The sequence below is a fragment of the Protobothrops mucrosquamatus genome, unplaced genomic scaffold, assembly GCF_001527695.2.
Source record: "Protobothrops mucrosquamatus isolate PMUCROS unplaced genomic scaffold, P.Mucros_1.0 scaffold3, whole genome shotgun sequence".
Taxonomy (NCBI): domain Eukaryota; kingdom Metazoa; phylum Chordata; class Lepidosauria; order Squamata; family Viperidae; genus Protobothrops; species Protobothrops mucrosquamatus.
In genome coordinates, this window is record NW_015386390.1 from 1,808,677 (window position 1) to 1,833,674 (window position 24,998).

The 24,998-nt window shown below is 42.2% G+C and overlaps 1 protein-coding gene across 1 annotated transcript in view; it reads right to left on the reverse strand.

Moving 5' to 3' along the window:
* Positions 1–804: 804 nt before the first annotated feature.
* The window catches only part of SEC31A (SEC31 homolog A, COPII coat complex component), a 63,129-nt gene continuing 38,935 nt past the window's right edge, over positions 805–24,998 (reverse strand). The window contains exons 21-28 of the mRNA XM_015832371.1: positions 20,830–20,950; positions 19,453–19,758; positions 14,619–14,657; positions 7,867–7,925; positions 6,105–6,377; positions 4,890–5,009; positions 3,442–3,513; positions 805–1,353 (exon numbers count right to left, since the gene is read on the reverse strand). Of these exons, the coding sequence (XP_015687857.1) occupies positions 1,174–1,353; positions 3,442–3,513; positions 4,890–5,009; positions 6,105–6,377; positions 7,867–7,925; positions 14,619–14,657; positions 19,453–19,758; positions 20,830–20,950 (1,170 nt within the window). The 3' untranslated portion in view covers positions 805–1,173. The remainder of the gene's footprint in view (positions 1,354–3,441; positions 3,514–4,889; positions 5,010–6,104; positions 6,378–7,866; positions 7,926–14,618; positions 14,658–19,452; positions 19,759–20,829; positions 20,951–24,998) is intronic.

Below are 24,998 nucleotides of genomic sequence, written 5' to 3' on the forward strand. Positions count from 1 at the left end.
GAATATCGCTTATTGTCCTCTCAAACATGAAGGGATTGCTTAATTGGCCAACATCTCATGAAGATCCAACGTGTCCAAACATAAAATATCAGAAGAAATGATGAATCCAACAGCACGATTCTATCACTGATATCATCAATACAATAATCCGTTTAAAACAGCCTTTGTGTAATTTTGACACGAAGTCTGAGGTACTGAACCTGAACTGAAATAAGGTTGAAGTTTAATTTTGAGAAAGTACTTTTTATTTATTTTTATTTTATTTGTTTGTATCCCATCTTTGTTATGTTTACAAAGAACTCAAGGCAGAAAACATATCCAACACTCCTTCTTCCTCCTATTTTCCCCACAACGTTATGAGTTGAGTTGGCATTCATGGCTAAGGCAGGACTAGAACTCAGTCTACTGGTGATTGGCCCAAGGTCACCCAGCTGGCATTCATGGCTAAGGCAGGACTAGAACTCTCAGTCCCCTAGTGATTGGCCCAAAGTCACCCAACCAGCTTTCATGGCTAAGGCAGGACTAGAACTCTCAGTCCCCTAGTGATTGGCCCAAAGTCACCCAACCAGCTTTCATGGCTAAGGCAGGACTAGAACTCTCAGTCCTCTAGTGAGTGGCCCAAAATCACCCAACCAGCTTTCATGGCTAAGGCAGGACTAGAACTCACGATCTTCTGCTTTCTAGCCTGATATCTAAATAAGCAGTCACGTGGCCCCAAAAAACCATTACATGAATTAAAATTTCAGCTGATTATAATCGAAACAACAATGGATGCTTAAAAAGAATAAGTCAGCACACATGTAAAATAGAATCTGGAACTTTTAATTGGTTGATAATGAGACTTGTGGAAGGAATTTCTTTCGACGATGGCTGCCTCACACTCTCTCTCTTTACAGTATTTAAAAGCCACTTTCAAAGCAGCAGATACCATGCATTTAAAATGGACGATATGGAAGGGGTGGCATAATTAAATACAATATCTGTAGGTAGAAATAATAAAAAAAGAGAAGAGAAAGAATAAGCACCAGAGCTCACGAGCCCTTCTAAAATGGAGCTCCTCTGGCAGGGACACTGCCGTGACTTGCTCTCTACCGCATCATGCTCTAAAGGGACAGAATATGGAAACACGTCATGCAGCCTTCCACAGCTCTATGACTTCGACCGAAGCCTACTTTAGACTCCAAGCTTGTTGGCTTGAGTGAGGACTACTTTCAGCACGGGCATGAAAGCTGACGTTTCGCTGAAGTTACTTGTGCTGACGATGTGAGTGTGGATGTTCAGCCCCTCGGTGTAGTTCCGGGTTTCAATGCTCCTGGCAATGTTGTGCAAGCCGTTGATTATCATTGGAGAGAGCTGGAGAAGAAGGGAAAATAAACATGAGAACCGTCTTTAACACAATGATTGTTTTTCCCAACCTGGGCCTGTTTGGGCGTCAAGGACTTTCCAAATTGATGTGTTAGAGCAGTGGTTCTCAACCTTTTTAATGCCGCGACCCCAACCAGTCGTAAGTCGAGGACTAAACCGGTCGTAAGTTGAGGACTAAACCGGTCATAAGTCGAGGACTAAACCGGTCATACGTCGAGGACTACCCAATCGGTCGTAAGTCGAGGACTTTCCCTGCCCGGGAGCGCCACGCATGTGTGGTTCCGCCCCCTGCACCGGCCGAGGCGTAGCTGGCAAGCGGCAGAGACGGAGCAGGCCGACCACCAGCTGGCCCAGCCCAAGGGAGGTAAGGCACCCGCCGGAAAAGGGGAAAAAAATGGCGGACGAAGAAAATGGCGGACAAAAAAAATGGCGGACAGCCTTGCTTGGCGACCCCCGTGAAATGGTCGATCGACCCCAAATGGGGTCCCGACCCACAGGTTGAGAACCACTGTGTTAGAGAACATCTGTAGCTTTTGTGATGGCTTGGATAGTAGTTGAATTTGCTTAACCAAAAGCAGCTGCTGATAGGTAAGGATAGATGCACACGCCAAGTCAACTGCATCCTCTTCCCCCTAACAGTACAGATAATCTTCGATTTATGATCACAATTGAGCCCAAAATTTCCACTGCTAAGCACGACCGTTGTTAAGTAGGGTTTGCCCCATTTTATGGCCTTTCATGCCACAGTGGTTTAATTAGCGCATTACTGCAGTTGTTAAGTTAGTAACAGGGTTGTTAAGTGAATTTGGCTTCCCCCAATGACTTTGAAGGTTGCAAAATGTGATCACATGACCCCAGGACACTGCAACCATCATAAATATGAACCAGTTGCCAAGTGTTCTAATTTTGATCTGGTGACCATGAGGATGCTGTAATGAGCATTAAGCGTGAAAAATGGTCATAAGTCACTTTTTTCAGTGCCCTTTAAACTTCCAATAATCATTAAATGAATGGTTGTAAGTTGAGGACTACCTATGTGTGGCTTACTAAGCTACTTCCTCCGAGGTTTTTTTCAATTTGCCAACCGAAATGTACAGAGAATTTGCCTTCTAGGTTATAAGGGCAAAGATGGGCTTTGGGGCTGAAACTACACTTATGGCTACTGTCCTATCCTAATCTTAATTTTTGGGCAAGCCCTTCATCTCTTACTCTCTTAGAGCATCCTCAACCATTGTTGGTTTGGGGAAACAATTGGGAAACAAAACTAGGGGTTCAAAAGAGATCTCTGTATGTCCTACCACATACAGATTCCTAAACAAGCGATTGTTTAGATGAGAAGTCCATATCAACTAAACCGACCTTGGAAGTCACTTTGTGAATGCATAAACTATTTCACTGCAGCCATCTTGCACAAGTACCCATGTCTCTCACTTCAAACCTTGCAAAATATTTCCCCTGTATCACATACACTCAACCATAACCTGTTTTTATCGAAGACAGCAAAGTACTGAATGGCAGAGCCTACAGTCAAACTACCTTTTGTGGTTCCACTGCTAGATCGTGGTGAATTGAAAGTGTAAGAGGAGGTGGCCAACTGAACAGGTTCATATAGTTCTTCAAGGTCTTCAACCTTGAACTTCTTCAAGGTTCACCTAGTTCTTGTATTGATTTGGAATCCTCAAGAGGTAAATTAGACCTAGCCCTGACCACAACTTACTTCTTGGTTAACTACAAAAATGTAGGATAGACAGCATCACCACCAGATGGATTTGTACCTGGCCGACCAACCACACTCAACCTGCAAGCCTCAAAGGAACTACATCTACATGGAGGGAAATAAGCAGTGGGGTACCCCAAAGGTTCTACCTTAGGCCCAATACTCTTCAACAATTTATAAAACGATTTAGATGAGGGGATAGAAGGGGAACTCATCCAATTGGCAGACAACACCCAGCTGGAGGGAATAACCAACACTTCAGAAGGATCTTGACGTACTTGGAACACTGGGCTCTAGCTAACAAAATGCAATTCATTCACTGGATGTAAGAGATAGGCATGGCAATATATAAAGCTTACCGTCTGATCTCTAAGCTTATCATACAGAAATTCGAGGCGTTTGTTGGCATCATCTAATTTCCTCTTGGTTTGCTATGGGAGAAAGCAGAACAGAAAATTACTGAAAATACTGTCTTATTGCACTGACAGAAGACCACAGTTGCATTTATCTGTTTTCAAGGTGTATATCCACGGAGAAAGGAATACAGTTAGAATTTTTACTTTAACCATTTTACTTTAACCATAGAAGCTACAAAGGACAACTGGCTTAGGATCAAGAAAAATAAGCTTCTTAATGCAGGCCGAATCCAAGTTCTGGATTTGCATCCTAGTAGTGGGAAGAAAAGAATACTCAGTTCTGGATCCTCTCCAGAGAAGAACTGACAGGTGGTATGTGACATGTCAACAAGTAATTCCTCTGTCTTCTCTTCTATCTAACTAACTTCCAATGGCTCTATGGACCTGCCAAACTGAATTGAACCCACTAATTTTTCTAGAGCTCTTGGTATTTCCTTGTAGGTCTCAGGATAGTGTAATGCTCAAATCTGTTATGCATGTCAACCTTTTCTAATATTTATTCTACTACTTCTTCTATAATTTCCTAACACTTCCCATCTTGGCTGGGGATGACAGGTGGCTATAGCTCAGTGGTTCTCAACCTTTTTAATGCCACAACCCCCAACCGGTCGTAAGTCGAGGACTAAACCGGTCGTAAGTCGAGGACTAAACCGGTCGTAAGTTGAGGACTACCCAACCGGTCGTAAGTCGAGGACTTTCCCTGCCTGGGAGCGCCGCGCATGCGTGGTTCCGCCCCCTGCGCCGGCCGAGGCGTAGCTGGCAAGCGGCAGAGACGGAGCAGGCCGACCACCAGCTGGCCCAGCCCAAGGAAGGTAAGGCACCCGCCGGAAAAGGGGAAAAAAATGGCGGACAGCCTTGCTTGGCGACCCCCGTGAAATGGTCGATCGACCCCAAATGGGGTCGCGACCCATAGGTTGAGAACCGCTGCTATAGCTTATCACAAACGGAGTTGGAAAAAATAGTTAAATGTTTTTCTGTGCAAAAAAAAAAAATAATAAGTAAGCTCTGAGTAAGTCAGGAGCTAACAGGACTGTGGGAGTCATCTATTTCCCATTTTAGACATAACTGTAAATGGATGCTTTGCATAGCTTTAAGTTTGCTTCCCATGGGTGCTGCTGGCAAGCACTAAATTTCATCAGAGCTTCTCAAAAGGAGAGGCTCCCTCTATGACCCACAGCATAAATCACCCAGTAGCTGCAATTCTGCAATTTCCCTGATAACCTGATTATATGAAGCATGGCGAGAGCAGAGCCAGGGGTAATAAATCAGGTCTGGTGTGACTTGTCACCTAATGATGGATGCCACAAGTTATGAATGTACGATTATGCCGTGCAAAATCCATTTTTTTAAAAAAAAAATAACAGAGCTGGCGTCTCCTGTGAAAGACATACTGGATCTGTAGCTGAAGAGAGACATCTCTGGATCAAAGCTTCAAAAGTGGTCTTTAGGATGAGGTGTTCTTCAGGAATGGGCTTTTTTGTTATCTTCTCCGTGGGCAGGGATTGCATGTGCTGGGGAGAGAAAGAAATAACTGAATAGGTTTTTTTGGGAGTTTGAGTGTCCCCAGCCTTGGTCAGTGTTGGTGGGAGTGGGCTTGGTTTGGGATCTTTGATTGGGCTGTTGTTTATGGTTAGCTTCTTTGGCGATTCCTGCCAGGGCAAGCCATTAGAATATAAAATGAGAACAAACCCCACTCCCTACTAGCACTGATAAAAGTTATCTAAATTGGTGATGAAATGTCTGCAAGAAAACAACCAAAAGCTCAGAGAGCACCACGAACTCCATAGTTCAGTGATGGCGAACCTTTTAGAGACTGAGTGCCCAAACTGCAACCCAAAACCCACTTGTGCATCGTAGAGTGCCGGGTGGGTGTGGCCAATTGGGTGGGCGTGGCTGCGGTGATAACGGCAGACTGGGTGGGACTAAAAAGTTCAATCAATCAATTCCAACTTTGCAAGATCTTTTTTTCCCCGTGAGAAGTTGAAATTGACTGATTGAACTTTTTTTTTTTTTTTGCACATGGCGGCGGAGGCCTAAAGCGAAAAGGTTTTATAAAACCCAGCTGAAGGTCTAGGACTGGGGCGACGGCGCGCATGCCCACAGAGAGGGCTCTGAGTGCCGCCTCTGGCACCCGTGCCATAGGTTCGCCACCACTGCCATAGTTCAATCCAATAAATATTCTTTTCTATAAGTTCATACCATAGTCAAAGTTCAGTCATAAACAAAATTCATATCATAGTTCTTTTCACAGAAAAACTTCAAATTTCCACCCCGGGCTCCTTCACCAGTGGAATTTCCTGAAAATCTTCCTGCAGACACTATTTCAGAATTCCTCCCTAGCAGACCCCTCCCCATGTATGTCCCAAAGGTGCTTTTCAAAAATACAACCGGAAAGCATTTTTGAAAAGCACCTTTGGGACAATCATGACCTGGATGACGGAGAATCTCCACAGACATGCCCCATCTATGGTGCCTTCAGCCTCTGGAGTTCTTTGCAATGTTCCAAGGAAGACTCTTCTAGTGGAAAGGCTGCGCCCACACCTATTAGGCAAGTAAGATTTTGGTGACCTCCAAGCACAATCGCTGGCCTATCGAGACAACCTTACCTGCATGGTGTTCCCTGTTGGTGCTCCAGGTGCTCCTTCCATGCTAGACGCCGATACGGGAGTCATGATTGTCTGGACCCCTGGCGGAACATTCTGGAAGGGGTTCTGTAAGCCTGGCTGGCCCGGAGGCAGATGGGAAGGCTGGAAGGGAACCTGAGGCGGAGGTGGGGCTGATGTGGGAGGCTGCTGCTGCTGCAGCTGCGCTTGTTGGTCTGACAAAGGAGTCATGATGGGGGCCATGATGGGAACAGGAGGCAAGAAGGTATCAGGCACCTATGAGGAAAACAAAGAACGAACGAATGGTTGACTAATTAAAATGGCTGGCTGATAGTTGACCAATTAAAAATCGACACCACCTCTCTCCCATGTGTCCAGCTCCCATCTTTGCCATCTTTTTTCCTTCATTTTATCTGTTAGTGTTTTTTAATCTGCTGGGTTTTTATAATGGATGATGTTTTTTTAGGTGTTTTTAGCTGTTTTTTCAGTGTTTTTAGGTTGTAAGCCACCCAGAGTTGTTGGATGTGAGAGGCAAATAAAATTTATAAATAAATAAATGAACGAGTCAAACATTGCAAAAAGAAAAAGATGATGGAACTGTGTCAGTTGAAGCAATGATGGGAAATACGTCATCATTAATACCCTGAGTAAAATAATCTTAGCAGGTGGTATCAACTGACTGGTTTAAAAGTATCCATGAAAATTAACTATTATTAAGAGCTTAGCAAAAGGCCTTTTAAACATGTAAGACAATTAAGTAGAAAGAGAGCCAACTGTTTCCAATCAAAACTGCCATTAAAAAAAAGTTTTGTTGCATATCATAAAATCGCACCCATAAAAATCTGGATCTTTATACATCCTTGTCAACTTAATAAAAATCCTATCTTTCTTCCCCTCAATCTTGGAGGACTCAAATTTTATCACCTTGCAATTCTTTTACAAATGATGTCTGAAAATTAAGGGTGGGCAATGTTTTCTGAGCCAAGGGACACAGCTGTCCTCTGAGTGGCATTCAAGGCTGTAGGGTTTAAAAAATTGTGGATGAGAACAGGGCAATCCCATTTAATTTACATTCAGTTAAGATTAAATGTGATTACTATTACTCTCCATCACATATATTTTTTTATTAATTTTCTATTTCTGTCATATTCAAAACCACAATTCTGTAATAATGTTTTCAGGATCCCTGCAACAGTAAGTTGTATATTTCCGCTGTTTAAGGGGAACAATGACATGTTCATCATTTCTGTGGTGCTTTTTTTTTTTTTTTTTTTTTTTTTTTTTTTTTTTTTTTTTTTTTTTTTTTTTTTTTTTTTTTTTTTTTTTTTTTTTTTTTTTTTTTTTTTTTTTTGCAGGTCTGTGTGTCTCTGCATTTATTAACGCAGTATATGGAATTCTGGGAGTTGAAGTCCACATGCCTTAAAATTGTCAAGGTTGAGAAACACTGATTTAACGCTTTCCAAAACAACTCTTTTTATCAGTTAGGAAAACAGAGAAAACCCATGAATGGTCCAATCTGCATGCTGTTCCGAACAAATATTATGTTTTGGGCCAGACAGAAGAAATACAATTTCCGTGACTCTGTTAAACCAAAAATAAATTCTGGTGTATTATTTTCCCAAGGGAGGACATAGAAGGAGAATAAGAGGAAGCTTGTAGATGTCATGTTTGAAGAAAGCACCATCCTGCCTGCAGGGTTAAATCTTGGTCAAGCATTATTTGTAAGCCAGACCGGGGTTTGTCGGTTCATACTTGTGTAGCTAACCTTTTTCTTCTTCGCAGCTCTGCTTAGAGCAGGAGGATCATTCCAGCCATTTTGAGGACCTGCAAGAAGAACAAACAGTCAGAGGCAAATCTGGAAAATCTGAGTGGCAAAAAGAAAGACCTGCCATATTCTAGACCAGGGGTAGGCAACCTTGGCTCTTTTATGACTCGTGGACTTCAACTCCCAGAATTCCCGAGCCAGCCATGCTGAGGGGAAAGGGAGAGTTTCCAAGCTGAGCCATGTTGGCTCAGGAATTCTGGGAGTTGAAGTCCACGAGTCCTAAAAGAGCCAAGGTTGCCTACCTCTGGTCTAGACAAAGTTCACCAATTCATCAAATCTAGAAATGTCACAGGAAGATGAACCTTTCCTATTTGAAAACATTGACGTATTTAATGAATCTAAGAAGCCTGGAGCTTAACTCCTTCCTCCTAACCTTCAACGTAAACCAAACTCTATTACACTGCTCTGCAACTATGTATATTTTGCCTCCTATAACTTCTCCTCTCCTCTTGTCCACATGTACAGGTAGTTCTCAACTTACAACAGTTCATTTAGTGACTGTCCAAAAATTACGACCGCACTAAAAAAAAAAGACTTATGCCCATTTTTCACACTTACAACCGCTGCAGCACCCCCATAGTCATGTGATCAAAATTCAGTTGCTTGGCAACCGGCTCACAGACGGTTGCAGCGTCCCCGGGGTCATGTGATCCCCGTTTGCAACCTTCTGACAAGCAAAGTCAATGGGGAAGCCAGATTCAGTTAACAACCATGTTACTAACTTAACAACTGCAGTGTTTCGCTTAACAAGTGTGGCAAGGAAGATCTTAAAATGAGGCAAAATTCACTCAACAAATGTCTCACTTAGCAACAGAAATTTTGGGCTCAATTGTGGTCATAAGTCAAGGACTACCCGTAGTTTGGAAACATCTTGAGGTAGAGATTTGGAATTTCTGCTTAGCTGATTTCTAAAATATGATATATCTTAATAGTAACATAAAATGTTTCTGTTCCTGTTGCCTCTACATCAAGCTGGTACTGGCTTATAAATCAGCAGACTGATATAATTGCTCTAAATGCATATACTATCACATCATTGTGATCATTTATTGCTATTCGTTTCTTATTTTCCAGTTAAGTGAATTGAGATTTGTTTTGACAGATGAGAATAGAGGACAAGTCTTTGGAACAGCCTTTTCTAATCTGGTGCCCCTTCAGATGTATCAGAATACAAATCTCATAATTTTTAGCAAGCAAGCCAACTTTAGCATCTGCAATCCTGGCACATCTAGAATGCATATTGGAGCAACTCAACTTGAATACTGAATTAAGAGCCAGCTGTTTGGATAAACATCACTATTCGCTTCTATGGCTCTGTGTATTCCATACAATAAATGTTTCAACTCTAGAGGGGAATCTGTATCCTAGATCTTCTAAGATTTGACTAGTTATGCAATGGGTACAATCATTATTAATTACAATGAACTGGACCTGTAATATAGTAAATTTTTCTTAATACCTAGTTTGAATCTGTTCTATGGTTTAACAGATACTGGGAAAAAGCAAAATAATTTTATATCTGCCCTGTCTCATCATGGAAATTTCTCCTCTCTCCTCACCTTGAAAAGGCTATCCTTCTTTCACTGCGCTAATACTCCAAGCCATAAATCCATAGCAACACAACATAACAGGAAAAAGTTCAGATTAAAGCAGAAAGATCAGAAAATCAGTGTCTGCCCATTTATAATGTACAGTTTCTGTGCACATTGAACTATCAGCAAATATAGCTACTCAAGTTGCTAATCATCTTAACTGGTAACAAAAGAAGGATTCTGCATACAAAAGAAGAAGGATTTTGCATACTTCTGCAAAAGAAGAAGGATTCTGCATACTAACACTTCTTAAGAAGTCCTGGGCCTCAAGTGGATTGACTTTCCACATCAGTAAACAGTTTTAATCTCAGAAACCTGGTTGGTATCATGGTTAAGGTGAAGGGTTAGGAAGAAAGTATTTAAACCTCTTAATTAGGGGTTCTTGAAACATTTCAAGCTTCAGACAGCTGGTTCCAACTTCTGTTAAATTTATATGCCCCCCATCTCACTCTGAAAAGCGACTACGGGCGGCCTATACATTTAATAAATTCCTGAAATACTTCTAATATGGTGGAGCAGCTGTTTCAAATTCCAAACAGAGGGCTTTGGGCAAAACCAAATTTCACGATGGATCACAGGAGTGACTTTGAGTCAGCTCAATTTTGGTCTTTTGCAGGCTAAAATAAAAAGGAGAGTGCTATATACACCACCTTGGCTCTGGCGGGAAAGGTGGAATATAACTCTTTTAACAAGTAAATAAATAACAGCCCTTGGGGCTTTTCTTCATTGCAGGTCAGCAGCTTACTAAATGGAACTGAAATAGGCTGGGGCAGAATCTCCAAGGTTAGACCATAAGCAGGGCTCTGCCAGATTAGATCCATGCCCATCTGGTCCAACAGTCTATTCTCATGGTGGTCAACCAACTGCACAAGGAAGCCACCAACCTCCCAGCAGATGGTCTTCAAAGGCAGTCACACTTGCCATCAAGATTAATAGCTGTTGATCTCCGTGTATTAGCCCAATACTTTTTGGAAGCTCGACAAGATGGTAGCCCAGGCTACCTTCTACATGTGCTTCAAGCTTTTAAGCCAAGTATTAATTGGCTTCTAAGCTAACTATTCTAATGTTCCGATGCTTAATGGAAACACTGTGGGACGGCTTTTTCAGCTCTAAACAAGGATCCTGAAGGAAAATGTACACATCTAAACCTAAAAAGAAACTAGGGTGGAAAATACTCTCACAAAGTCCACAGGAAAGGGACTGGTGAGAAACAGGACAACCCACGTCACATTAGGATGTGCACATGCAGATCAACTTGTAAGAGGAGAAAAAAATGTGAGCTCAAATGAAATGGGTCCCTTTGTATATACTGCAAGGGAAAGTGGCTTGCACAAGAGATCAGGCTGAGAGTCAATGTACAATCCTAAAAAAATGGGTAGATAATCCGCTGCATATAAATCTAGCTTTATTCAGGACTTGGGATGGTATAATTCTGAGCTCATTTAAATCACAGTCCATTAGGAATTGCTTCTGAGAAAGTCCAGCTGAAAACAGAGCTTCTCTGAATTGCAAAACTGTAGAAGCACATATTCCCACTGGAATTTCCTCTTATTCCCAGAATTCCATTCTAAAATAGTTTAAATGGTACCTAGAACTCAATGTTCTGTCCTTCATTCATTGCAAGGATTGTTCATATAAAAACAAAGAACACATTTATTGCACAACAGTGCTGTTTTTTTTAAAAAAAACAAGGACTTCTATGGGTTTTTTTTTACCACGAGGTTATCTGATTGTATTTTTTAAAGCTAACCAGAATTGGACAGCCTATAAATCTGTAAAGTAAATATGAGAAATGCACAGAAATGAAAATAATTACTGCTGGCCTTTGAACTGTAAATCTAGCAACATATGCCGTCAATTCAGGTAACATCTAGGTCTCCTAGGTCTACTCAGCATCAAGAAGTATCAATTCTGCTTTACAAGAATCCCAGTTTTGCCTCTGTTGCTTTTAAGAACGAGGTGGATATGGAAAAAATACTAAGAGAACATGACTAATATTTGGTCAAAATGCAGAGATGGGCCACCTGCTGGATTTAAGATGACCAAAGATTCGGTGTTCTACATTCCTCTTTTACCAACCAGCCAAAAACATAACAGAATCTCAATTTGTAGTGCGCCCAATGGAGTAGGTGAAATTGAATTTTTCCCCTCCAGCAGATATATCCATGGGACTCTGAATATATTATTCCTGGCTTTTGCATCTCTTAAACTCCCCGATTTATGTTTTTCACAACATAATGAGGGGCGAAGCTTATTTTTCTTCTTAGAATCTTTTGCTGAAAAGCCACTTCAGTTTGCTTCCTGCTTCTCTTCTCCCCCTGAAATCTGAGTGCTGGCTACTAAGGTCTGTTCTGTAACACGACTGCCTGGTTCCAAAAACCCTGTCTTGCCATCCCAAAGACAGGACATGTATGTGGTCAGCCCTTTCTCTATGACAATTTTGAATATCTTACGAGGCAAATGAGGTCATTTGAGCGCTGATAGGGCAGTGGTTAGACTGCAGACTATTTCTGCTGGCTGCCAGCATTTTGGCAGTTCGAGTCTCACTGGCTCAAAGTTGACTCATCCTTCCATCCTTCTGAGATCGGTAAAAATAATAATAATAATAATAATAATAATAATAATAATAATAATAATAATAATAATAATAATAATAATAATAATAATAAAAAAAAAAAAAGTTGGAAGGGACCTTGGAGGTCATCGAGTCCAACCCCCTGCTCAGGCAGGAAACCCTATACCATTTCAGACAAATGGCTGTCCAGTCTCTTCTTAAAAACTTCCAGTGTTGGAGCATTCACTGCTTCTGGAGGCAGGTTGTTCCACTGGTTAATTGTTCTCACTGTCAGGAAGTTTCTCCTTAGTTCTAGGTTGCTTCTCTCCTTGATTCGTTTCCATCCGTTGCTTCTTGTCCTGCCTTCCGGCGCTTTGGAGAATAGCTTGACTCTCTCTTCTTTATGGCAACCCCTGAGATACTGGAACACTGCTATCATGTCATCCCTAGTCCTTCTTTTCATTAAATTAGACATATCCAATTCCAGCGACCGTTCTTTATATGTTTTAGCCTCCAGCGCCCTAATCATCTTTGTTGCTCACTGACTCAGGGTTGACTCAGCCTTCCATCCTTTCGAGGTCGGTAAAATGAGGACCCAGATTGTTGGGGGTCAAGATGCTGACTCTGGAAACCGCTTAGAGAGGGCTGTAAAGCACTGTGAAGCGGTATATAAGTCTAAGTGCTATTGCTAAGTGCTAATCCGGCCTGGCTATTATTGCTATTATCTACAAGTGGTGGAATGAGTTTGTCCTAGATGAAAATTGTCATGGATTTTTTGGGATTCCTTATTTTAGGGGTCCACTTGAGAAACTACATATAGTCCTCGATTTACAAGCCTTCGTTTAGTGACTGTTTGAAGTTACAACGGCACTGAAAAAAAGGTGACTTACGACCTTTGCAGCATCCCCATGGTCATGTGATCCAAAGCCGCAAGCTTGGCAGCTGGCATGCATTTAGTAGGACGGCTGCCAGCATCCCGGGGTCACGTGATCGCCAGGTGCGACCTTCCCAGTTGGCTTCGAACAAGCAAAGTCAATGGGAGAAGCCAGTTGTGCTTAAGGACCATGTCATTCCCCTTAACACCTGCAGCGCTTCACTTAACTGTGACAAAAAAGGGCGTAACATTGGACATGACTCATTTTCCTAGATTTGTCCAGACTGAAATATTTTAAATCAAATTTTAGTATATCTCTTTCAACCTTTTATGTTAATTCGCCGCTTCCACCTGTAAGGGAATGGGGATATAATCCCCTCCCTTCACTTCTGGAGGTTTTCTTGCTTTGGGGATCTTTTCAAGGATTTAAATAGCAGATAGAAGAAAGAAGATCAATACTCTCATCAAGTCCAAGCACGCTGTTCACCGATAAGTTTAAGTTCATGCTCGGCTTATTTGAAGAATCATTCGAATGAACAATTTTTATCAATATGGGGAAGATGGATTGTTTATATTCAAAAGAAACATAAAGTGGTAGAATACAGGTTAGGTTTTTAACTTCGCAAGTTGGTTTATTTCTACTATTTTTTCTTGTAGATTAAGATACTTTGTAGAGCTAGAGATATTAGTATTTGTTTCATATGAATATTATCCTGGGATTAGGTTTGGGGAGTCCGGGGGGTGGGTGGGGGATTATTGTTATTGTGTACATTTATGATGTTTTTTATGATTGAAAAATAAATAAAATTTCTTTAAAAAAAAAAAAAAGTTTAAGTTCATGCTCTGGGACTTTAGCTGCAAGCAGCTTGAGCTAGACGCTGATCTCACACTAGCCTTTCTCCTGTCAGGTTCAGAGGGCTTTCCCCGGATCAAACGAAGCGATTGCCATCGTTTCGTGATCGATGGGGCACCCCTCCTTCAGTCACCTCTCCGGGGCAACTTTGGACCCATCTAAGGTCCCTCAAGCAGGAAGAAACTAGCCATGGGGAGCAGAGGTCTGCTCCTGCGCGGCCACGCACTGCAGATGCAAAAACCGGAAGCCCGGACATGACTCATTTAACAATCGCCTTGATTAGCAACAGAAATTCTTGTCCTAACTGGGGTTGTAGGTCAAGGACTGCGCGTATTAGATAATTTCTGTGAAACTCTTTCATTTGCGTAAATTACACAAATAATTCCATCTTGGACAGCACAATCTCTATTTTTTTTTTATAAATACCATACATATTTTCCAAGCTAGGAGTACTAGTCTAAAGACTGCATTTCTGTCTCTTTGGTTCACCCTGCTCATAACAGATAGCTGAATTTTCTTGCGGGTACAAAAGCTGCTTTACTCATTATAGTATTCACTGGACATTAAACATTTTGTAGAAAGATTATTAAGAATTTCGATAAAACTGTTTAAGAACAGAACTTTGATTGGAAAACCCAGATTAGTTACTTTTATTTTATTATCATTTTTATTTAAAAAATGTTATTAGATGCTAAATTTCATTGAAATTTACTCAATTTAATTCACTCCGAATCTGAAATCACACGATCGCATGCAATGCTAGATTCAAACTTGTTAGAAACTTTTGCTGAGTTTCATGTATTTTACAAGATAATTCACCTTGCAGGAAACTGGCTGGATCTTGTAAAGAATGATAGTCTGCGGGTAAAATACAAAACAACTTAGGAGATATTTTAAACTATATATTATGAACGAGTATTCCATTTTTTTCTTTTTTTTTAAGGCTTTGTACTTGCAGATGCAGTAAACCCCATGAAAGCAACATTCGTACCGTTCTCCACATTCAGCCCCGGAATTTCATCAAATATGCAATGAATATATATAATGGTCTAAGCCAGGGGTAGGCAACCTTGGCTCTTTTATGACTCGTGGACTTCAACTCCCAGAATTCCTGAGCCAGCATAGCTGGCTCAGGAATTCTGGGAGTTGAAGTCCACGAGTCATAAAAGAGCCAAGGTTGCCTACCCCTGCTCTAAGCCATACCGAGGATTCCTTATTTGTGGTTTAACATATTGTGCAAACTCGGCCACTGGAGATTAGAAAGCTTGGTTTATAACTCAGACTTAGTGTGAATCCATTAATTGTACCGTAGCTCAATAAAAAATATATAACAAAATTATACTGTAGTTTGTTGTGATATGCATAACTCCGTTTGCACTATATTGGTGACTTCTATTTCTTATTACTGAAATGGGAAGGGGAAGGAGTGTATGCTAAAATGAGCACGGACCTGATTGAATTTTGAAAGAACGCTGATGTAGATTTTCTCCCTGCAGGACGGCGTGGCTTCTGAAATCCTTTTAGTCTGCCGAAAAACCTGCAGCTTTACTACTGATAGTAAAATTCACGCTCCTCCCGATGTGCCCTTTGACACACTGGCTGAGGGATCATTTTTATTTTATTTGTGTCCCCCTTTATTATTTTTACAAATAACTCAAGGCGGCAGACATATCCAAAACACCTTCTTCTTCCTAGTTTCTCCACATCAATAACCTTGTGAGGTGAGTTGGGCTGAGACAGAGTGACTGGCTCAAGATTTACCCAACTGGCTTTCATGCCTAATGCAGGATTAGAACTCAGCTTCTCACTTTCCAGCCTGGTGCCCTAACAACTGAACGAAATTAGATTATACTGGTTCAAGACCAATCGGTTCCTGAAAGAAACCAAGTTGGACAAAATTATATAGTTAGATGAATGTAATAAGGTTGAACGTCAGAAAGGAAAGGAAGATATTCCTGAATAACTTTGAGGGTCATTTTGCTGATAACCATGCCTCCCTTTTCCCCCTACATTCAAGAGATGCAGCAGAGCTATGTCATCTTGGAAAACTTTGTGGAGGTATCTTTCAGATAATGTCCTTGCTGCTAATGCTCTCATTGAGAAATTTCTTGGAAAAGAAAGAACAACTTGCTCTGGACAAGGAACAACTAGTCCTGAAATCCCACACTCTGGAAGTTCTGAAGAAGTTTGTCTACACACCTCAATTCATGGTTCCCATCTAATTGGGTTGGAAGATACAAGGGCAGCAATGTAAAAATAAAATGGCATCAGTGGGACCACAGCCCACTTGCCATCCTTCACCCTTGCTGGATTCACAATGAGAAAACAACACCTGCCCTATCGTTCAATACCAATCTGATCTGCATGGTCCTGAGGAAGGACAATAAGGCGACACAATGAGCATCCCTCCAATTCTGTAATGCTAGCAGTAGACATTGGGCTCTGAAGACTTCTAAAGATCAATCCATCCAGGTCAACAAGGGGCATAGCAAATGTCCAGCTGAAAGCAGTAGATGCTATGTGGTAGGTTGGGAGACTAATAGATGGGATTAGGCCTTCTTTGATGTCTCCTAATTGCTTCATCTAAAGGTTTTTGGTCACCATATCACAAAAAAGACGTTGAGAGTTTGGAAAAAGTTCAGAGAAGAGCAGCTAAGATGATCAAAGGCCTGGAGACTAAAACATACGAAGAACGGCTGCGGGACTTGGCTTTGGCTAGTCTAAAGAAAAGAAGAAATAGGGGAAACATGATAACAGTGTTCCAGTATCTGAGGGGCTGCCACAAGGCAGAGGGGGTGAGGTTGTTCACCAGAGCACCAGATGGAAGGACGAGAAACTATGGTCGGAAACTGACCAAAGAGAGAAGCAACCTGGCATTAAGGAGAAACTAAATGTTCCTGACAGCGAGGACAATCAATCAGTGGAACAGCTTACCCCCAGAAATTGTGGGTGCTCCATCACTGGAGATTTTTTAAGAAGAGACTAGACATTCACCTGTCTGAGATGGTATAGGTTCTCCTGCTTGAGTAGGGGGCTGGACTAGACGACCTCCAAGGTCCCTTCCAGCTATTCTATTCTATTCTATTCTATTCTATTCTATTCTATTCTATTCTATTCTATTCTATCCTATCCTATTCTTCTTTAAAAAAATGAGGGAATATTAAATCACATCAGTAAAGGAACAGATCTGTTATTATGCATTAAAATGTGCCCAAGACCAAAGGGGGGAAAAGGAATAAAAGCAAGGTTAAAAAAAAGCTCATTTTTAAAAGCCACACTTTGTCTCTGTCATGCTTAACAAACTTAGAGCAGCAGATGCTTCAGTCATGCACACGTGTTCTGTTCAGCCCCTGGGGGGGGGGGAAACTGCATTGTTTAAACGGCCTTCTAAACTGCCTTGGCATTTGGGTGCAACTGGAAGGCAAACACTCCCTTATCAGTGAATATAGATTGAACATAGTGGCTCACCGGCCAAAAATAGTCCACTTGGTTGGAGTTATGACATTTAAAAAAAAAGTAAGCCAGATTTCAGAGAGGTGGGCCAATCATGACTCTGAAATTACTTAACACTATAGAATCCATCAGATCAGTGGTCCCCAGCCTTTCCAGCTTGGCGGATTGGCAGAGGCGGGAGGGGGGGAAAAGAGGGGATAGTTTTGGGTAGATACACCGCTTTTACAAACGGAACTTTGCGAGCTTCTGCGGACCGGTTCCTAGTGAGCTAAGGCCCGCACTGGGCTGCGGACTGAGGTTGAGGACTCCTGCATTAGATGACGCGGCTAAAGTGGGAGGGGCAAATTATTAAACCCTAACTCAGGGGTCTTCAAACTTGGCCCTTTTATGACTTGTGGACCTGGCTGAGGAATTCTGGGAGTTGAAGTCCACACGTCATAAAAGGGCCAAGTTTAAATACCCCTGTCCTAACTGGTTTCTCGCTAGTTTTTGGTAAATTTCTTTCTGAAAAGGGGAGAGAGAGGGTAAAAAGATACGCTGTCAAATAGATTTTTCATACCTGAAACAGCTATTGGGAAAAAAAGAGTACTCCCAAAATAATATTTAAAACTCACCCCCACCTACTTGCCCAGTATCAAATCTTTGCCCTCCAGTGTTATCTCTCAAAAAATGCAGCAGAAAACAACAGCATCCCCCCAAAAAATGGCTGAAGCCAGATGGCTTCAAGAAAGTGCATATTTTCTGCAAATTAAAAAAAAACCAGCTGCTTTGCATAAATATTTTATACAAGGAGGGGTGTTGGGTACAAGCATAAAAATAAGGTGCAGTAAGAACCCCACTCCAAGAACCCATACAGAGGTAACATCTTGGAGGTACAGAAAAGTTAAGTGCTTAGAAAAGGATATGAAGGGCCCTGCCGTCCAAGTCAGTTGTGAAGCTTGTTGCATTCTATGGCAGGAGTCTCCACACTTGCAACTTTAAGATTTGTGGACTTTAACTCCCAGAATTCCCCAGCCAGCATGGCTGGCTGAAGAATTCTGGGAGTTGAAGTCTACAAGTCTTAAAGTTGCCAAGTCTGGAGACCCTTGTTCTATGACAGGGGTCTTCAAACTTGGCCCTTTTATGACTTGTGGACTTCAACTCCCAGAATTCCTCAGCCAGGCACGCTGGCTGAGGAATTCTGGGAGTTGAAGTCCACAAGTTTTAAAGTTGCCCAAGTCTGGAGACCCTTGTTCTATGAGATCAGTTGTGGGCTGCTGGATTGACACATCTATACTGACATAGTTGTGAAACCAATCATATCGGCTGACAGCAGATGATGGTTAAAATAAAACTGTGGTTTGGCACAATGCATGGACCAGCTACTATGCCATGGTTTGGTCCACCTCTTGAGGTTGGCAAAAAAAAACCCAAAAACATTTATGTAAGTGCTCTGAATCTTTTGGAAGGAAGGATGAGAATAAACATGTCAGTAAATAAAAGAGCAGCATGCTAATGTCACAGCAAGGATTCGTGGCTGGTAAGCCACAGATTGCAAACAATAGCTAAACAATCCTGGGACAGAACAAAAATAGACCCAAGAGCCAGATTCTCTTCCAGTCTCTTGAACCAAACAGCTTATTGCTCCTACAAGCTGCTGATTCAGAGCTGCCAATTCCTTCTGACAGGCACAAACACGCTGCCTTTTGGTGAGCAACTGCACAATGCCTTTTAACTAACTGAAGTTATGGAAGCTGCTTTTCCTAAATATCCCCTAAAGCAGGGGTAGTCAACCTTGGCTCTTTTATGACTCGTGGACTTCAATTCCCAGAATTCCTGAGCCAGCTTAGCTGGCTCAGGAATTCTGGGAGTTGAAGTCCACAAGTCATAAAAGAGCCAAGGTTGACTACCCTTGTCCTAAAGGGAAAGGGGGAGTGCCAACTGCACCCCAGCTTCAGAGGGCCCCAAAAATGTATTATCTTAACTGCTCTGAACAGGATGCGAGGCAGTGTTGGATGCCAGGCGGCGTGCGAAGAGGGCAAGCCCTCTGCAATTGGTGACCCAGATGTCACGTCAGTCACAAGACAAGACCCATGCAACGTTAATAAGAAGAATATAAAAGGTGCCCTTGTCTCAACGGGAACATCCCCACATGTTCCCTTTTTTAAGAGCAGACCAGTTCTTTGGGGAGCAGCCAACTCACTGGTCGAGGTCTCCGTACCTGTTGGTCCGGGAGGCAACGCGTACGGCAGAGAAGATGCTGGAGCTCCTGGCCGGCCATGCTGGAAGGAGCCACCAGAAGGAGGGGGAGCGGAAGGAGGAGGAAGAGAAGAACTCGGATTCAAGCTTGTTGGAGAGGCCTGGGGCTGGGAGGTGTATAAGGGAGGAGGCATGGCACTGGCAGGGTTAGGGGGCATGTAAGGGGGGTTAGGGGTAGGGTACGAGGCCGAAGTAGGAGGAGCGAGAGGAGGTTGCTGCGGCTGATAAAGTGACGGTCGGAAAGAATACGGCTGGGTTGATTGACAAGCTACATTGGAGAAGAAAGAGGACAACGTTAGTAAGAAAAACACGCCGACCACTGTCTGCAATTCTTTTAGATGACAGGTTGTCCTCGACTTAACGCCCATTCTTCTAGTGACCGTTTGAAGTTACAAAGGCACTGGAAAAAGTGACTTATAATCAGTTTTCACACTTATAACCAGTGGTGGGATTCAGCCAGTTCGCACCACTTCGGTAGAACCGGTAGCTAATTTTTTATTGCCCAGGCCCAGAATGGACTTCCAGAAGCGGCATCCACACAGAGAACCGGTTGTTCACCTATTTGAATCCCACCACTGTCTACAACCGTCGCAGCTTTCCCCGTGGTCACATGATCCAAAGTCTACAGGGGTAGCCTGATTCGCTCAATGCCCGTATGATCCAGTTAACAACTGCAGGGATTCGCTTAACACCCGTGGCAGAAAGGTCCCACTTAGCAAAGGAAAATTTGGCCTCACTTGTGATCGTGAGTCGAGGGCTACCTGTGTAGATTTCTGAACAGGGTTCCTGTTTTGAGAGTTTAAAAACCACCCAAATGAAGCTTTGGGACAGAATTAAAACATCCGCATACGAACAAGGCGGAACTTGCTTTACAGATTTGTATCGGTTTAGAAAAGATATTAATCATTCAAGTGCCGGTTTTTTTCTCCTTCAAAATGCGATCATTAAAAGTTGGGATGTACTATTAGTCAGCCTAAAAGCACAAAATACTTTGCCCAGAATAGAAATTGCTAGGCTGTAAAGAATTGTTACACTAGTTATTGATTAGGTTGGGGGGGGGAGAGAAAAAAAAGGAAATCAAATGAATTCTCACTAAACTGCAGCTCTCTGACTGGAAAATCTATATTCATTTTCTTTAATGCCTCTAAGATGCCCTGGGGGAAATTAATCAACTAGAGCTGCAAATAACATAGTACAATATCCAAAACAGGACAGAAGGAGAGATCCGGGCTGAAATCCGGCTCAGTCAGAAACCACAAAGGGTGGGCCACTTGGGCAAGGCAGAGTCATTTTAACAAATCCAGCATGTGAGATTCGGAGAAGATGGCAAGCTACTTACGTTGTGGGCATGGTGGTCTTGTGTACATATTGTAATCAGGATGGGCAGGTGGATGCGATGGCATGTGGGGATTCATGTCCTTTTGCATAATAAACCCTGGAGGAGGTGGGGGATTCTCCCTCTGGGGAAGAAATGCAAGAAGGGAGCAAAAAACAGAGAAGTTAGACTTGATGGGTAGCAGCAGAAGACCTGCAGTGGAAGCGAGACGTTCTGATCTCAGCTTGCCCATTTTTTCTATCTACTATTGTGTTACGACAAGGACTTTGAATCTAAAACATTCAAATCTGATTCGCCAGGAAGCTTTATAGTCTCAAGCAGCAACATTACTGAATGCATATTGAATTGATTACTGTGTTGGCCAGGGAGGGGAAATGGATCTGTTTCAAGACTTTTATAAACAGGGACCATTTTATAAATGGGGGAGCATTTCAAGCAATCTGGGGGTTAGGAAAGGATGAGGAGACAATTCAAGATCTTCTGGGCCACAAATTAAAACCCCGGGGTGTGTGTGTGATTAGTTGATCTCCAAATTCATTGATTATCTGACATTCAGCAAGTCTCTTTAAAATAGAGCAATATCTTTTGTGGGAGACAAAAGATGGAGAAACCCAGGATAAGCTGAAAATCTGAAACCGCTTCCCAGATGGCCAAGAATTATAACAGTGTGTTTAAAAAAAAAAAGAGGAAAGAGTGCCAGGAATGTGGCATGAGGTCTACAGGGAGGAGAGCAGATTCTGCTCAAAGAGGAATAATGAATGTTATACCTGTGTCTCAGAGGGAGAAGCTGCAGGAAGGCTGGGAAGGGCAGTGGGGTTTTTGTTACTCCAGGTAGTAACAGTAGGGGCAATTCTAACCTGAATTGAACAGAGAGATACCAATCATGGAAAAAATAAAAAATAAAAATAAAAGGAAGTGAAAAGCCAAAACGTTTCAGACAGCCAGACTGCTCAGGAATGCACTAAGAAACTTTCAAATCATTTACAATAATTGGTAGAAGACCCCTATCATCCATGCAAGCAGCAATAAGGAAATAAGCGGAGAGACTAAATATACCAGCAAGCAGCTAATATTTACCAGAACAGCCAGCTCTTAAGAGCAAATATTCATGCTAAGTGTTAGAACAAGGGTCTTCAAACTTGGCCCTTTTATGACTTGTGGACTTCGACTCCCAGAATTCCTCAGCCAGGCACGCTGGCTGAGGAATTCTGGGAGTCGAAGTCCACAACTCATAAAAGGGCCAAGTTTGAAGACCCCTGTGTTAGAAGCTTATACTATCGTGTGTATTTTTCTCCACTGACAAAGGTAAGCAGCAAGTTAGAATCATCATGCTGAATAAAACCCAAAGAAAATTAGACAGAAATGTCATGCTAATGTCAAAAGAATGTGAAGCAGGTATCCTTCTATGCCAGGGGTTCTCAACCTTGGCAACTTTAAGACTTGTGGACTTCAACTCCCAGAATTCCTCAGCCAGCAAAGCTGGCTGAGGAATTCTGGGAGTTGAAGTCCACAAGTCTTAAAGTTGCCAAGGTTGAGAACCCCTGTTCTATGCTTTCTTTGGAAAGGACCGTCTGTTGTCAGAGTTTAATACAGGGCCTAACCCACAGCATTGTGATATATACAAGAAAAGGTACAGGAAAGGATAACGGCTGTTTCGTGCAAAACTCAGTAAGACAGTGGACCGTTTTATGTCCACCACAGTTGCTGGACTGGGAATCTAGGATTAAGACATGGGACAAGTGAAAAAAAAAAAAGCTCTATTTGCTTGATAAAGCTGCTAAATGAGGTTAGATAATTAAAGCAGGCAAAAGGGAAACATATGGGTGTGACTTAAGACCGAGTCCTGTGTTATGTTTCCAGGACTAAAGACAAAACTCAAATCCGTGAGGTAAAACTGTGCTCCTTTTCAGAAACAAAGCACATTTCCCTTTTTTCTGTCAGATAACATTTCCTAAAGTGCTGCAACGTTTCATATGCAGACGAATGAGGTAAAAATAGACATAATGGGACAACTGGCGAGAGTGCAGAAGCCTCATCAAAATCCAGCAGTAACTTGATTAAAATTGGTGTGATGCATTCCCATCATAGAACATAGAATAACACAGTTGGAAGGGGCCTGGAGGTCATCTAGTCCAACCCCCCCCGCTCGGGCAGGAGACCCTATATCATTTCAGACCAATGTCTGCCCAGTCTGTTCTTAAAAGCCTCCAGTGATGGAGCACCCACGACTTTTGAAGGGAAGCTGTTCCACGGGTTCCGTCTTGTGGTGGGAAGCACAAGAACCACTAGTGTTAAGCCCTAAATGAGACTTTGCGCAATTAAAGAAGAATAAAATCTAATCCCATATCCCATCTCACCCCACCTGAAAACTGGGAAAAGAGTATCCCGACCTGTTTACCTGCATGACACAACCTCCACATTCTCCATCACTGCTACACCCATTCTAGGTTCCACCTCACAGAAAACATTAAGAAGGGGCCCTGGACACCAAAGGTTGCCCACCTTACCTTTATAGACATTTATTTTGCCATGCAAATTAGTCCTTAGCAAAATAATATAGTTTGAGCTGGCCGGCATTTCTTTTGTAAGATTAAAAGTTCAGATTGTCCCTTTCTTTGTCTTTTCTCAAATTCCAGCAGCCAGATGACTCCCATCAGTGATAAATATATTCTGCTGGCTTGGTACTGTTATTAATTAGTGACCTTTAAAAACTAATTGTTGGGATTCATATGTAATTGTTGGTCCGTGGTGCTTTCTGAGCTTCTTGTTTTTTCTTGCAGATGTATCATACCAAACTAGGTAACATCCTCAGTGCTAACACTGATGATGTTACCTACTTTGGTAATGAAATGTCTGCAAAAAACCCACCAAGCTCAGAGAGCATCGAAGTTCCCACAGTTTAACCCTAACCCTACAAATATTCTTTTCAATCGGTATCATATGCAGTTGTTGGCTCTTTCTTCAGCCATGTGCTCATGAAAGCTCTTCTGAAATAAGGCTGGCTTTTGCTCTACATCAGTGTTTCTCAACCTTGACAATTTTAAGGCATGTGGACTTCAACTCCCAGAATTCCACAGCCAGCAATGCTGGCTGTGGAATTCTGGGAGTTGAAGTCCACATGCCTTAAAATTGTCAAGGTTGAGAAACACTGCTCTACATAGAGCTGCTGTAGACTGCTCTTATACCTAGCCTGCTTGAAAGAATTGTCGTCTTGTGTAACTGGAGGTTTTTGGTTCCTTGATCAAATGGTGCAACACAATTAAGAAAGTCAAGGGGGGGAGGGGTCAGAGAGAAGGGACATGGATAATCAAGGGTGGGCAGCTCCCTCGCAGGCAAAAGAATAACAGACTAACAGAGATGGAAGGGACCTTGGAGGTCTTCTAGTCCAACCCCCTGCTCAAGCAGGACACCCTATACCAGGGGTAGGCAACCTTGGCTCTTTTATGACTCGTGGACTTCAACTCCCAGAATTCCTGAGCCAGCATGGCTCAGCTTGGAAACCTCTCCCTTTCCCCTCAGCATGGCTGGCTCAGGAATTCTGGGAGTTGAAGTCCACGAGTCATAAAAGAGCCAAGGTTGCCTACCCCTGCCCTACACCATTTCAGACAAATGGTTATCCAGTCTCTCCTTGAAAACCTCCAGGGTTGAACTGGAGTTCCACTGATTAATGGTTCAGGAAATTTCTCCTTCGTTCTAATTTAATCAAAGACTAAGAGACCTACAGAGAAGCAGGTCGAGATAATCAGATAATGTTGAAGCACACTTTTTTTTTTAATTTGTGGGGATTTTAAGAAGTAAAATAGGACCTTTAATTCTTGGTAAGAGCTTAATAGCTCTACCACTTGCTATTTTGACCTCAACAGAGACTGGTGTCAAACTGCTGTTCCAAATTGATGTCTAGGTGCCAATGAGGAAAGAGAATAGGATGTGCCTCAGGAATCAATACCACCTCTAAGCCCAATTTATTGTGGGGGAACGAAGCAAAAGGAAATACCGTACTGTAGGTTTCATTCTACATATCCATAAAATGACTTTATAATCAGCTCTTGAAATGTTGATCGACAATCAACCCACAAAAACCCTCATGCTGGTGATTTGTGTCCTGAAAGAAATGAGTCATCTCCTTTTTGGTTTATGAGCCTTTTTTTTTTTTTTTTTTTTTTTTTTTTTTT